This window comes from Eretmochelys imbricata, chromosome 1, assembly GCF_965152235.1.
Source record: "Eretmochelys imbricata isolate rEreImb1 chromosome 1, rEreImb1.hap1, whole genome shotgun sequence".
Lineage (NCBI taxonomy): Eukaryota > Metazoa > Chordata > Testudines > Cheloniidae > Eretmochelys > Eretmochelys imbricata.
Window position 1 is genome coordinate 125,022,881 of NC_135572.1, and position 14,988 is coordinate 125,037,868.

The 14,988-nt window shown below is 41.8% G+C and overlaps 1 protein-coding gene across 5 annotated transcripts in view; it reads left to right on the forward strand.

Annotated features, from left to right (window-relative positions):
* LOC144263939 (cohesin subunit SA-2-like) overlaps window positions 1-14,988 on the forward strand; it is a 92,162-nt gene that overhangs the window by 51,715 nt on the left and 25,459 nt on the right. For all 5 annotated transcript variants that reach the window (XM_077815089.1, XM_077815080.1, XM_077815074.1 and 2 more), the window contains 6 exons: window positions 2,314-2,421; window positions 9,953-10,064; window positions 10,735-10,846; window positions 12,285-12,388; window positions 12,891-12,983; window positions 13,068-13,157. In XM_077815089.1, the coding sequence (XP_077671215.1) occupies window positions 2,314-2,421; window positions 9,953-10,064; window positions 10,735-10,846; window positions 12,285-12,388; window positions 12,891-12,983; window positions 13,068-13,157 (619 nt within the window). The remainder of the gene's footprint in view (window positions 1-2,313; window positions 2,422-9,952; window positions 10,065-10,734; window positions 10,847-12,284; window positions 12,389-12,890; window positions 12,984-13,067; window positions 13,158-14,988) is intronic.

Genomic DNA, 14,988 nt, shown 5'->3' on the forward strand with positions numbered 1-14,988 from the left:
AAAAGTAAACAGAAGGTGAATACCACTCAACTACATCAGCCCTTGTAATTAAAATTTTAATCCAGGCTTCACAGGATACATAGCTGGATGCTCATATACTGTACAGAACTCCACACAGGAGCTGCTTGAATCATATTTGTATGTAGTAATTTTAAATGTTTCAAATCAAAATCACTGAGTAACTTATCCATAAATATATTTTTTCACTATTTCACCAGTCCTAAAGGTGGCTGAATAATAGAGAACTGGAACCATAAACTCACTGAACATTAAATCCCACCAAATGAGGGTAGATCCATCCCAATCATCGTATCCACTCATTATACTCCACATGTGAACATAGCCCTTATATGGACAACATACCCCCATATCTCAATGTCTGTACTTTGACCGGTTAAACTTTTACCCCCAATCGGGGAGATTGCGGATTATGTATTCTTTACGCCACCCGTTCCTAAACCGAATTTCGCATCCTTTGATAATCTGTACCTTATTCCCTGATAACCAGAAACTTCTATGCCTAAACTCTGTACCGTTTTCTTTTTTACTTCAACATTATCTTAATAAAATTTATTTGCCATCCCCTCTGTGTCACCCTCCCCCCCACCCACGTGGCATGGCATTTATTTAGTGTATAATTACTAGTAGACCAGTTCCAGTCAATATTTACTTGGCATATCATCATCATTTTCACTATAAAGACCTGTTTACTGTGCCAGTGATCATTATAAGCAAGTTTACTGAGTGCAACCTAGCAGGAGAGAGAACTTTCATTAAAAATAGCAGGGAACTTTTCAGCAAAAATAAGCAAATAATGCACAGGGAAATAAACCATAATGATCAACTTATGACTTTTGAGACCTTGTTGGCTCACAAAAGTGAAAAGCCAACAGACAGCATGCCCTCTGTTCAAGTACCCTGGGGCTTCCAACGCACTACTCTCCTACTGTTTTAAACCACAGCCAATGTTTGTAGATTAGTTTAAGAGCTGCTCTGTCTTTTTTATGTGTTATAATCTCCCACAAACCTTCACCCAGTGTTAGTTCAAGTAGTTGTCAGTGAGATGCCTCTGCTTAATATTTAACTGCTGGGGACTAGGATTTGAGGGTGCTAGAGGCTTTGTATTTTTAAATTTGGGACTTGTCAAAATGCTAAGAGGCAAGACAGTGCTGGTGACAAAAGAGCTGGTAGCCATTATAGAAGAGGAGCAATGTGCGACTAGGATGTCAGTTCTGGCAGCTGCAAAATTGAGAGCCTTGTTTTTAGAAGTTGTAGTAGGCCACATATATAGAGAGCTGTGCATTAAAAGATGTAACCTCTTGGGGCTGATAGCAGTACTATTTAATAAATAAATAAAAACCCCTACAAGTATAATCTCTACCCCATCATAGTTAGCTCACCTTTCCCCTCCCATACTATCCCAGAAGTAGAAGGGTCTCATTGCTCTTTGTTCTATTGACAGTGTTATCCAATGGCATGCAAGCAGGAGTAGGAACCTGGAATTTCTAAATTATCATCTCAGCTTTGATCTTGACTCCATCTATAGCCTTGTACAAGTCACTCAACCTTCTCTGCTTCAGTTTTCTTCTCTGTAAAATGGAGATAATACTTTCTGACCTCACGGGGTGTGTGTTGGAGGATTGATTAATATTTACGTGGTGCTCTGAAGGTGTAAAGGGCTATGTAAATGAGAAATGTATACTTATTGCAAAAACTGTGACTTTTAGGTTTTTCAATAAATAGTTCTGGTCTTTGGCATGCCTGTCAGCTTCCTATTGAGCATGCTTCTGCTGTGATTTTTAAAATGGGTTTCTATATAGGCTCATTGGAATTGAATATCGGTTTTAACCTCTTGATTAAATAGCTTTAAACAATTTTATTTAGAAAAATACAGGATATTTGATCTGTATTATAATTTTCTGTGGCAAACAGTCCAAGATTAAAAATACTGTGTTATGACTTTCCTTTTTTGTAACTAATTTTGGGTTTTATTTTTTTTTTTTGCGTTGAGAACAAAGCAGCCGTAACCATGCTTTTTTATGTGAATGTTTATGCCTGTACAAAGAGCCTAATTCTTCATTCCTTGTATGTTATGTAGACACTTCCATCTCTACAAGGCGAGTACAAAAATGCTACTGCTCTGGTTAGGTAGCATATCAAGATTCAATTTGCAGAGGTGCAACTGACTATATGAACTGCAAGGCAGTAGAGAATCAGGTCCCAAGATTAGGTATAGAATCAGGTCCAAGATTAGATACTTATAATTCTTTCTAGTTAAATATGCATAATAACTTGTATTATATCTTTGCATAGAAACTGTGAGGATGCGTTATCATCTGAAGACTGTGAAACCTTATTCCAGTTTGTTTATACCACGCACAGACCTCTAGCAGTAGCAGCCGGGGAATTCCTTTATAAAAGGTATCTCTGCCTGGCTACTTTTTGCATATTCTCATTGTTTCAGAGTGAAAATGGGTTTGTTTAAGAGGGACATTAAACCTCTATCTTTCAATTGGTGGGTTGTCTCTGGCGGATATCAGATGTCCTTTCTTCTGCTGAATAAGTGGAGGGCTGCTATCTGGGGCTAACTGTTTGTTTCACTTCCCAGCCCCAGTATGTTATACAAGCATGAGAAAGGTACAAGACTATAATAAAGTATAAAACAACTGACTAGTCCACTGGTATTGTATCATGCCAAGGATCATGCAGCCTTTCTTTCTACTTTTTCCCTGTTGCTTTGCTTCCTATGAGCCAGCTGATCACCTGGCATCTGTTGGGTTTTTTTGTAGCTGTTTATGATTAATTGCAAAGGTGGCCTCTTCTCCCCTTGAAAGTTGCCTTATACATTGTAAAATCTTTTGAATAATGAGGGAGCCCACAGATTAAAAAAATTCTCCCAATTTTCAATCAAGTTAGTGAAATATACAATCTAACTTCCCAGGAGTAACTTTTGTAAATGGGCCTTTATGACAATGGATGTGGGAAATGAATGGAACTGCCATGCTACAAAGGGAATTAATAAATATTCTGTTTCTACAGCTTGATGAAATTCTGTATTTTGTTTAGCAAAAATTGGTGAAAATACTTTTGGCAAGGCTTTGGAGAGGCAATGTTAAAAAATGACCATGATTATTCATACTTCTTTGTCCCCTTCATCCGTTGCTGTCCATACCCACCCAGCAAAATTATATAAGGCCTAGGATTTGTGGATCCAGGCCCAAAATAAAGAAAAAAGAAAAATCCCTTCTCTGATGTATCCCTCGTCATACCTCCTAGCCCTATACTGCTTTGTTTTGTAGGTTCCCAACTCTCTGGGCTAATGTTGTCATAAATCAGTGATTTATCCCCAGAAAAATGCCACTCTTAGCTATTGGTGGTGCTGTCTTGATAAACTTGGGGCCTGTAGCATCAGCATCTCATTAATATTCCACTGGAATCCAAGCAAATAACTGACTGGGTCAGTGTGAAATGAGCTGCTGATCTTTATACTGTTATCAGTGCACAAGGATCTACATCGCATCAACCACCACCACACATGGCACTAGTTGACAACTTTGTTGGCAGGTTTGGCAGAAAAAGAACAGGCTTAATTCTACCCCGAGGTTAACCTGCCCTCATGCTACTAGTGGCCTCTCCACTTCAGGTTTGAGGAACATAGGCAGGGAGTGTGGTAAACATTTCAGTGCTGCATCCCATGCTTTACCTGTGTCTGTGGATAGACCACTTCTTCTTGGCACTAGCCAAGATGGCTGTCCATCAGTCCAGGAGGAGGAATCTCAATGGGAGAGACATTGTAGAATACTCAAGGAGCTGACTGAGGAGATATCTGAGCCATTAATGATTATCTTTGAAAAGTCATGGAAAGCTGGGAGAAATTCCAGAGGACTGGAAAAGGGCAAATGTACTGCCAATCTGTAAAAAGGGAAATAAGGACAACCTGGGGAATTACAGACCAGTCAACTTCAGTACCCAGAAAGATAATGGAGCAAATAATTAAGCAATCAGTTTGCAGATACCTAGAAGATAATAAGGTGATAAGTAACAGTCAGCATGGATTTGTCAAGAACAAATCAAACAAACCTAATAGCTTTCTTTGACAGGGGTTACTTGAAACTGTGAGGGAAGCAGCAGATGGTATATCTTGATATTAGTAAGGCTTTTGATACTGTCTTGCATGACTTCCTGATAAACTCAGGAAATACAACCTAGATAGCTACTATAACGTGGGTCAATGACTGGTTAGAAAACTGTTTCCAGAGAGTAGTTATCAGTGATTCACAGTCAAGCTCGAAGGGCATATCCAGTGGGGTCCCACAGGGATCAGTTCTGGGTCCAGTTCTATTCAATATCTTCATCAATGATTTAGATCAGTGGTTCTCAACCAGGAGTACATGTACCCCTTGGGGTATTCAAAGGTCTTCCAGGGGGTACATCAACTCATCTAGATATTTGCCTAGTTTTACAATAGGCTACTTAAAAAGCACTAGCGAAGTCAGTACAAACTAAAATTTCATACAGACAATGACTTGTTTATACTGACCTATATACTATATACTGAAATGTAAGTACAATATTTATATTTCAACTGATTTATTTTATAATTGTATGGTAAAAATAAGAAAGTAAGAAATTTTTCAGTAATAGTGATGTGACACTTTTGTATTTTTATGTCTGATTTTGTAAGCAAGTAATTTTTAAATGAGGTGAAACTTGGGGGGCAGGCAAGACAAATCAGATTCCTGAAAGGGGTACAGCAGTCTGGAAAGGTTGAGAGCCACTGATTTAAATAGTGACAGAGAGGGTACATTTATAAAGTTTGTGGACAATACCAAGTTGGGAGGGGTTGCAAGTGCTTTGGAGGATAGGATTAAAATTTAAAATGATCTGGGCAAACTGGAGAAATGGTCTGAAGTAAACAGGATGAAATTCAATAAGGACAAATACAGAGTACTCCACTTAGGAAGGTACAATCAGTTGCACACATACAAAATGGGAAATGACTGCCAAGAATGGAGTACTGCGGAAAGGAATCTGGAGATCATAGTGGATCACAAGCTAAACATGAATCACAGTGTAGCACTGTTGCAAAAAAAGCAAACATCATTCTGGGATGTATTAGCAGGAGTGTTATAAGCAAGACACAAGAAGTAATTCTTCTGCTCTACTCCGCGCTGATTAGGCCTTAACTGGAGTATTGTGTCCAGTTCTGGGTTCCACATTCAGAAGAGATGTGGACAAATTGGAGAAAGTCCAGAGAAGAGCAACAAAAATGGTTTAGAAAACATGACCTATGATGGGAGATTGAAAAAATTGGGTTTATTTCATCTGGAGAAGAGAAGACTGAGAGGGGACATGATAGTTTTCAAGTACATAAAGGATTATTATAAGAAGGAGGGAGAAAAATTGATCTCCTTGTCTTCTGAGGATAGGACAAGAAGCAATGGGCTTGAATTGCAGCAAGGGTGGTTTAGGTTGGACATTAGGAAAAACTTCCTGTCAGGGTAGGTAAGTACTGGAATAAATTGCCTAGGGAGGTTGTGGAATATCCATCATTGGAGATTTTTAAGAGCAGGTTAGATAGACAACTGTCAGGGATGGTCTAGACAATACTTAGCCCTGCCATGAGTGCAGGGGACTAGACTAGATGACCTTGCGAAGTCGCTTCCAATCCTGCGATTCTATGATTCTTTGTTAGTTGAGGACCTTTTTCCATTCCCTTGCCCATGCACACATCGGTGCAGAGTTTATCTGAGTGGTTCTCCTGTCTCTTTAGACAGGAGAGCCACTGTTTGGTTCATTGTGCACTGTTTGGGATTCTCTGCTTGGTGTCTCCTTTTGGTTTCCTTATTTTGACCCTATAACTCTCCCGTTCTTATTTGTCATTTTTTGTACCCAGTGCTTAGGTCAGGTCTGCACTAGAAAGTTATCGGTGTAGTGGTGTTGGTTGGTGGTGTGATGAATTTTCATTATTTTTGTGGGCTTGCGGGGGCAACATTTTTATACTGGCAAAGGTCCTTTTGCAGATTCAGTCTCACTTGCAAAAAAGTGCTTTTGCTGGTATAAGCTGTTTCTATGCTCTGCTGGTATAGTTATGCTGGCAAACATTTCCTAGTGTAGAATCGGCCTTAATTAAATCCTAGTCCTATGGCTCCTCCTTCAGCTGAGGGTCACCCATTCATTATTTCCATTGGATGGCTGCCTTTAAATAGGATTTAAATAGGCTAGTCCCTTTCATGAACAATAAGTTCACACTAAAATTTTTTTTGGAGTGGAGGGAGAAAGTGGAAATTGCAAAGAAATATCATGATATGCCTTGTACATCAGGCAATGGAGGGAGAGCACTTCTTCCAATGTATGTTCCAAGTTGTATAAAACACGTATCGCAAGAGCATGATCCTATGCTTTCGCCAACATCATGTCTGTCTTATGAGAAGTTTGACCGGGTGCTGGGTACTGCACCCAGTTCAGATCCAACTGTGGTGCACAGTAACCTGGTCAGATGCGATGGTGCCCAGCTGGCCCCAAAATCCAGCCTGAGGACTGAGGGAGCCACCAGTAGGCACTGAGTGAGGATGATGAAATCACCATGTTGCTGAAACTGGTCCAGGAGCGAGCTTTGGAAAAGGATCAGCAGAAAATTCTGGGTCCATGCTCAGAGGAGCTGTTTGATGTATCCCTCCAAGGAACAGCCCACTGCCGAGCCTGCAGCAGACACGGAAGGGGCATAAGTCGCCCGAGCCAGGTAAGTTTTGGATCATGTTCCTGTGACTACGTTTTCTGCTCTGTAATCGCTCAATGGTCTATGGAGCCGTCTACTGTGAACTCCGTGTATGTGATTGGGGAAATCTGTTCATTTCCAAATCTAGTCCATTTCAGTTAGAGGCAACTCATGCGAGTTGATAGGTGACAAAAGCATTTCTCCCAAGAATGACTAGAGTTAGAATTTTTATCCAAAAATGTGCCGGGGGGCAGGGAAGAGGCTGGTTGTGGAGTTCTGCATCTTTGCATGCAGCCGTAACACAGCGCAAGCATGTGAAAACTAATGCAGTATCCTGTTGATTCTCTCATGAATTCTGGCTCAATCCCAGGTGTGGATAGTTGCAGACGTTTCCTGAAGCAGGAGCTCCACGTAGGTAGTCACATTTTGGGGAAGAACGTATTTTCCAGGGCTCAGTAGCTGACTAGCCCACTCCATCAATAGATGTGTGTTTGAATGAACTGTACGATTGAATACTATGGCTGAATACACTGCAGGTTTCCCACCAGCAGCTTGGGTTATGTCCTCCAAAGTGTGGAAAGCCTGAAATGGTAGAAAAAGCTTTTGTAGCAAGGCCACTGACCAACCCTTCCCCTCATGCCAAACCCAAGCAGTTATGCAATTTTGGTAAAACAAAAACAGCTGGAATTTTTCATTTATCATTGTCTCTGCACTGCTTTAGCTGGGATTAACCAGGCTTTGTCCAGGGAGATTCTGTGGACTGAGGCATCACTCTCACAATATGTTGCAGTTCATTTTTTAAATGTAACATTTTATGTCCTTGAAATTCCACAAGAATTATTTCTGCACTCCTCCACTGAGCTATGTGAGACAGTAACCCTCTGTTTCTTGGCCTGTTGCAGGTCCCTCGACCTCTGCCGGCTGCTGTACCTCCACAGCTCAACCTTATTGCAGGAAGCTTGGCCCAGCGTACCTTCGCGGAAGTGGTTCTGTGATGAAGTCATGGTTGAAGTTCTTGAGAGGACCAACAAACAAGTCCGGTACCAGAAGCAGAGGGAAGTAAGACTGGAGAAGAGGCATACTGAGAGGCAGGAGGAAAGGCTGAGGCTGGCCACACAGCTTGAGGACAGGGTTTCAGCATAGGAGCAGGTGCTTGTTATGCAGTTCCTGGAACAGGAATGGTGGCTAAGGGAGGAGGAGGAGGACAGAGCTCAGCAGAAAACTGTTTGATCGGCTCATCTCAATCATGGTTGCAAGATTACCAGCTCCTGCGGCCTCTCCCACACCATGACCTGCAACATACCTTCAGGCCAGAAACAGTTTGGAAAACTCCATGTTGGGGCGGTCAATGCAGTTGTGCCCCAGGAACAGCTGGGCAAGGCAACTAAACCCCATGCAGTCCTCCGTGTTTACCCCACTCTCCTGTGGTTACCTCCATCTCCCTCCCCTGGCACCAAGTGTACAGAAAATGGGGAAAGTAGGGAAAGGAGAATTGGGGGGCCAGGTGACATGCAGCAGTAGGGGTTTTTGTCATGGTTGCGCTTCTTGCTACACTCTGTTTTTGTTTTTGTTTTGGAAAAGTTCTTTTGTAACTGGTGATTGGGTGTTGTAATAGCAGCTGGCCTGCCTGGCACTGGGTGATTGTTGTACTGTTTTTAACATGTTTACAAGTAAAGCTTTTTATATCATCAAGAAAGTTTATTGTGGTCACTGCATCTCTTCATACAATCAGTTTTTGAAATAATAAAACTAAACACATGATCAGGAACAGTTAGGAAATAGTAAGCAAATGCTATTCCTCTCTACAGTTAGGTACAGCAATCCATACTTCAGTCATTTCCTTATGTGAATCCATGCTGTGAATCATCCCCGCATTTCATAAATCATGTTATTCATAAGTACATTGCAGGGCAATCAAGCCCTCACTCCTCCCCAACTGCTGAACACTCTCCCACACCCCAAATCAGTGAGCCCCATCCCCACCCACCTCCCCCCAACCACATTCATAGAGGTACTGATTGCCTCAGAAACCTCTACCACCACTTTACCCGTGGTCGACTTTCCAACACCAATCTGGTTGGCAACAGACCTGAGCAGTCTGGGATACCCCGCTTACAGATGGGTATAGCAACCCACTTCTAGGTCTGCATGGGTGCCCTCAGATGAGTGTCTTTATGCTGGAAGGTCAGGGCAAGCTGCTCACAAAGCTCCAGGAATGTGCCTTTCTTCATATGAAACTTGTGGACCCACTGCTGGTCATCCCAGGTCTGCATGATGATGTGATCCCCCAGTCTGTTCTTGTGGCCTTGCACCAGAAGTGCTGGTTTACACAGGGGGCCTCAGCGGCTATTCTGAGTGTACTGAGCAGCATCAGCCACTGTGAGTCTTCCATGTCTGGATACTCCTCCTCGTCTGCCGTCTTCTGCTCCATCTTAAGCTCTGTGAGGTTCCTTTGATGGGTTAAAAAATACCACCGAAATGTTCACCAGCGCCTCGGGGAAGCTGTGCCCGTTTTCTGACACAGGAGTGAAAGCGCAAGCAAAAGAACCCATTGAAAAAGGGTCTCCTGCGTGTTGCTTTGCAGGCTGTGCTAGGGAATCTGTGATATGATTGGTTTGACTTGGGTCTGCATGCTGCAGTGTGGATGCCAGAGCCCCGGGTTTGAGCAAGGGCTAGAAAATTTGTAACGTAGGGTTAAGAACCAGTGTGGATGCTCAAGCCCTGAGTTTTCTAACACAGGTCAGTTGACTCGAGTCCCACTAACCCTGGCCTTACATTACAGTGTAGACATACCCTAAGAGCCTGGTTTGGTTTTCGAAGACTAGATGTACCATATTATGAAGTGTTGCTGGGCAGTAAGATTTTTATAGGAAGGATATTTCTCTTTTATGATTTTCTCTAAATTACAGTGGTCACCTTTACAGGATAAATAAATGCCTAACACTTGGTGTACTCATTGCCACGGAATCTATATATGTTGCCCAGACAATTGGCAAGGCCCCAGTATCAGCTGCTGCAGGTAGTCCCTGCTTTCACAGAGAGAACTTGTAGCTAAAAATAATCTAGTGTCTCCCCTTCCAGCTGACAGTAGAATTTGATGTTTGCTGAATGGATGAATAGATTTTAAAAGAAAGAAGTAAAGCTGATTGAAATCTTGACAGAATCTGTGCTGCTTTGCTGAGTAATCTAAAGGTGCACAGCAGAATTGGACTGACTTCTTTTTTCCATTGGCAGGCTGCTTAGTTATCAGGGAACTGAAGAGGAAGTCCCACCTAAAAGAAGAGGGAAGTTTCGGGCTAATACCTGTTACATGAGAAAATTAATAACTTTTTTCTTGGAGAGTGAGGTAAGGAAAATGTAGATTGTGATAGACAGATGAGGGAGGAGCCCTTCCAAACCAGGGCAGCTGGCTGAGAATTGGTACTGAGGTGCTGCTGGAAGTTGGAGGGAGAAGTGGGGTGAGTGGGGAGGAGACTTCCTTTTGAAAGGTCTTTTTGGTTGCATGCTCAGAACTGTTGATCTTGGAACTTGATACTTTCTCAACTCTAGGATGAGCTTCAGTAAAGTAAAACTGTACATGTGCATTCGGTTGTACTAGGCCTCTTATTCTACAGTTGTATCAATGCAGAGAGGTAGTGTGGGACTGGCTTTCTGAAAAAACTAGGACTGCTCAGCCAGGGATAGCAACTAAAATGTAACTCATTTAAAGCTCCTGAATGGGAGTGGGCATTTTAGGTGTTACCAACAGCAGTCAAATAGTGATATTCAGGACAGCTTTGGGGAGACTAGTCTTTTTAGGAAATCTTTTTTCTGTCCTTTAAGTAACTCTTTTTCTCTTATGCTGTTCCCCATGTATCAAACTGAAGAATTATTATTTAGTTTGGGTCTAGTAAAAAAATACACACATTGAAAAAAATACGGTTTTACAATGAGAGAAAGGGGGGGAAATATGTAATAAGCTGTATTCACATTTCAGTAAACATTTGATCCTCTAGGCTTATGTTTTTAATCTCTAGCTACATAAACACGTCACGTACCTTGTAGACAGCCTGTGGGATTGGACAGGCAGTTTGCTGAAGGACTGGGAGTGTATGACCACTCTTTTATTGGAAGCTGCTGAAGAAGAAGGTAGGTGAGCTAAAACCTTAGTGTTGCCCAAATTGATCTTGTTTTATTTACTAGAAGAAACTTCCTTCACCTTGAACTATAGCGGGGTCACTTGAAGAGCCTCTTGGTTGCATAGAGCCACAAAACAGTTTTGACTGTGTGTCCTGCCATGGCTCAGTGCCCTCAAATATTGATGCAGTATTCCTACGAAAACCTTGTGAAACACTATCCAACACTTATGCCCTGAATATTTATGCCTCTCAGTGACTCTTCCCTCCTATCTTCTTTCTCCCTCCTTCCTTGTTGCCTGCTGGGGGGCAGAGGGTGAAGAATGTTTCTTCTCTCTCTCGGCTACTTAGAGGCTGAAGAAGGGATTCCAAGGGTCGCAGTGTGTTTGTTCCGTACTATTTCCGCCTCAGTAGTCAGGTGTGAACCTTGTGAAGGTTCAGGCAGCTTTGGGAGCACTGTGGTGAATGGCTCTCTACTTGTTGGAAGAGAGAATCTCCAGTCTGATCCCTGGATTGCAGAAGAGGCACATATAGGGCCCTGTGAAGCTATATGTGGTTCTAGAGTCACATTGAGCTAAAAGTTCATGAGAAGATGAGCCTCAGGTCTGGTGGAAGAGAATGAAATTTCATTGGAGTTAGGTCTGAATTTGGCCTGTTCTTTTCTGGGGAAAGTCATTTCTGCGACATTGAACCTGTTGCTTTATTTGGCAAATGCAGTGGGATCCACTTATAATAAACATAGTAAAATGTATTTTATTCTAAAGTAAATTAAAAATTCCAAATAGTTTCTGTGAATCACAATGTATGTATTGTAGCTGTGGTTTTAGTGAATCACACAGAATAACTTCACTATAAGGTGAGAAGAAAAAAGACTTCGCTACATGAAGGTTCCTTTGTATTCAGAAATCTTAATTTACCTTTTACATTTCAAGGGGCATATTGGTTTTCATGGCTGAGTTAAGGAACCTAAGTGCACCTATCTCATTGAAACAGAGTAGTGTGGAACTGATGTTCACCACTGTAAAGGAAGAGGCTGAGTTGAATTTAATGCCATTTTCAGAAATCAGATATTTTAGAGGGTTTAGTTTTATGTAGAAAACGCCTTGAACACTGTTTATTGTGGCAGAATAAACTAGAGGCAGTTCTTTGCTGTGGGATCAAAGCATATAGGTCTAGATTTTTAAAGATATTTTTAGGTACCTGACTCCCAAAGGTGCCATAGAAGAAATAGAGCCATCCAACTTTTTTGCTTTTTTCACTCTGTATAACAGAGAATAATTCAGTTCACAGTCAGGTTGGACTTAGCAAATTTTCAGCAGTTTTTTAGCAGTATCTCTCTCTCTCCCCCTCTCAAAGTTGTTTTGAGAAATGAGTAGACTTTCCTCATTAGCCATTTCTGCATCTTCACTTTTCTTTTGTGAGACACTGAAGAAACGATGATTTGCTTACAGCACTGAGTGATGCCCAGGAAAGTGCCCTCATTGAAATAATCTTAGCGACTGTTCGAGAAGCTGCTGAAGGTCACCCTCCTGTGGGCAGAGGAGCAGCCAAGAAGGTCAGTGGGTTTTATTCTAATATATTTATTATGTTGCAATCAAATTTGTCCTCCCTACGTGCTCTGCCAAAAGCCCTTTCCTAGCCACAGGTACATCAGCAGAAAGAGAGCAGCATTGTTTTTACAAGACAAGCGCAATGCCTTCTGACCATCAGACAAAACATCTTGTCGGTGGATATTGAATGAGATGAGCTTTAGAAGAAGCTCAGCACTGTGGAAGCATGTTAATGACACACACTGACCATTTTATCCATCAGTAGATGTCGTTATAAAGCACCCTACATTCAAACAGCACTCTAGTTGTTCATCACTAGCTCAAGAATTTTATTAAAAAAAAAGGGGGGGGGAGAAATCCCATGGGGGGGGGAAATCTTTGCCTCAGCCAGGTGGTTTATGTTAGTTAAAGGTATATTAATATGCAAAGTTAACCTTGGGATAGGTGTAAAATTCCAATCAACTCCAAGAGTATTTTATAATTGAAGCAGAATGCTTTTGTCTGTAGATCCTGTCAGCGAAAGAGAAGAAAATACAATTGGAAGATTGTACCAAAATTACTGAGCACTTTATTGTGGTGCTTCCTCAGCTCTTGGCAAAGGTAACTAGCAGCTGTTCCATGAGCGCATGTTAAATATTTCATTAAAATTCCTGCAGCACACTCATATCCTGTTTTCCTCTGCAGTATTCAGCAGATGCTGAAAAAGTGGCGAACCTCCTGCAAATTCCCCAGTATTATGATTTAGATGTTTACAGTACTGGACGTCTGGAGAAGGTGAATAGGAATTGGGGAAGTTGGGTGTGCGTGAAATATAACAAATTTATGAGACAATTTACAGGGAGTAGTGAGACCTTGTTACAGCCAGGAGACTGTTGGGACATGAAGAAATACTTATACCCTGTTGAAACCCTTCATATTTGAACTGAGGCCACCAGGGAAATGCTTTAACATTTGTCTGTATGGATTTAGCAAGGTTGGCCTAAGGCCCTGGTAGATAATGATTTATGGCTTCGTGCAGGAGGCCCAGCTTTGGGAATGAACTAATTCTTCTTGCTTCTTGACCTCTTGTTGGGTGGAAAGGAGGGGGAGTTACAGCATGTATCCAAGTTGGCATCTCCCAGCAGCTTACTGCAGAACGAGGTTGCATTCTCATTGGAGACTGTCTCCCTTATCAGCTGCTGAGGGAGGGTAGTAACTGTAAAGAGAAGAATGGGGATAGTATATCTGTATGTGGAAGAGGGGAATTCAGGAATGGAAGGATGAAATCCTTGAAATAGCAAAGCCCATACGTAAGTGGAGTGGATTGCTCAAATTAACCCCCTGTAAATATCCATAACAAGGCAAGGGAAAAATCACATCCATGTACTTCCACCACAAAAAATTAGCTGAGGGGGGGCCATAAAGCAGTAGCAGTATGGCAGAAATGTTTGTATAACAAACAATACTGTCAGTGACCCACTCATGGGAATAAGCCTACCACAGAATGACGGGAGCTCTGAAACATGCTTCATCTTTGTTACTGCAACAGGCAGCCTTGTGTCCAGAGGGCCCTTTCTTTGTCCTTTTCCCCCTCAGTCTCTTCTACTATTATTATTTAGAGTCATGTGTATTGCTAGACTTGGGGCTGAAATAAATAATGAAGGTTTTAGGAAGATGTTAAGCTATACAAGTATACATACAAAACGATGGGGTCTAAATTAGCTCTTACCACTCAAGAAAGAGATCTTGGAGTCATTGTGGATAGTTCTTTGAAAACATCTGCTCGGTGTGCAGCCAAAGTCAACAAAGCTAATGGAATGTTAGGGGAATGAAAGGGATAGAAAATAAGACAGAAAATACCATAATTACACTATATAGATCCAGGACACACTCATATCTTTAATACTGTATGCAGTTCTGGTCACCCCATCTCAAAAGAGACGTATTAGAATTGGAAAAAGTATAGAGAAAAGCAACAAAAATGATTAGGGGTATAGAACAGCTTCCATATGAGGAGAGATTAACAAGACTGGGACTGTCTAGCTTAGAAAAGATATGACGTGGGGGAGGTGGGATATAATAATGGTCTATAAAATCTTGACTGGTGTGGAGAAAATGAATACGGAGTGTTGTTTACCCCTTCACATAACACAAGCATCGGGAGTTACTTCATGAAACTACTAGGCCGCAGGTTTAAAACAAACATAAGGAATCCTTCTTCGTACAATACAGTCACCCCGTGGAACTTGTGGCCAGGGGATGTTGTGAAAGCCAAATGTATAATTAGGTTAAAAAAAAAAGCCTTAGATAAGGTCAGGAAGAAATAGTCAATTGTTCGCTGTTAGCCAAGATGGTCAGGGATGCAACCCCATGCTCTGGGTGTCCCTAAACCTCTGATGGCCAGAAGCTGGACTGGATGACGGGATGGATTGCTGAATAATTGCTCTGTTCTTTTCATTCCCTCTGAAGCATCTGGCACTGGCCCCTGTTGGAAGACAGGACATTGGGCTAGATGGACCATTGGTCTGACTAAGGGCTTGTTGGACCCTTGCATTTTACAGTGCTCTAACTTGCTGGCTCAGGGGTGTGAAAAATCACCCCCTGAGCGCAGCAAATCTGAGTGCTT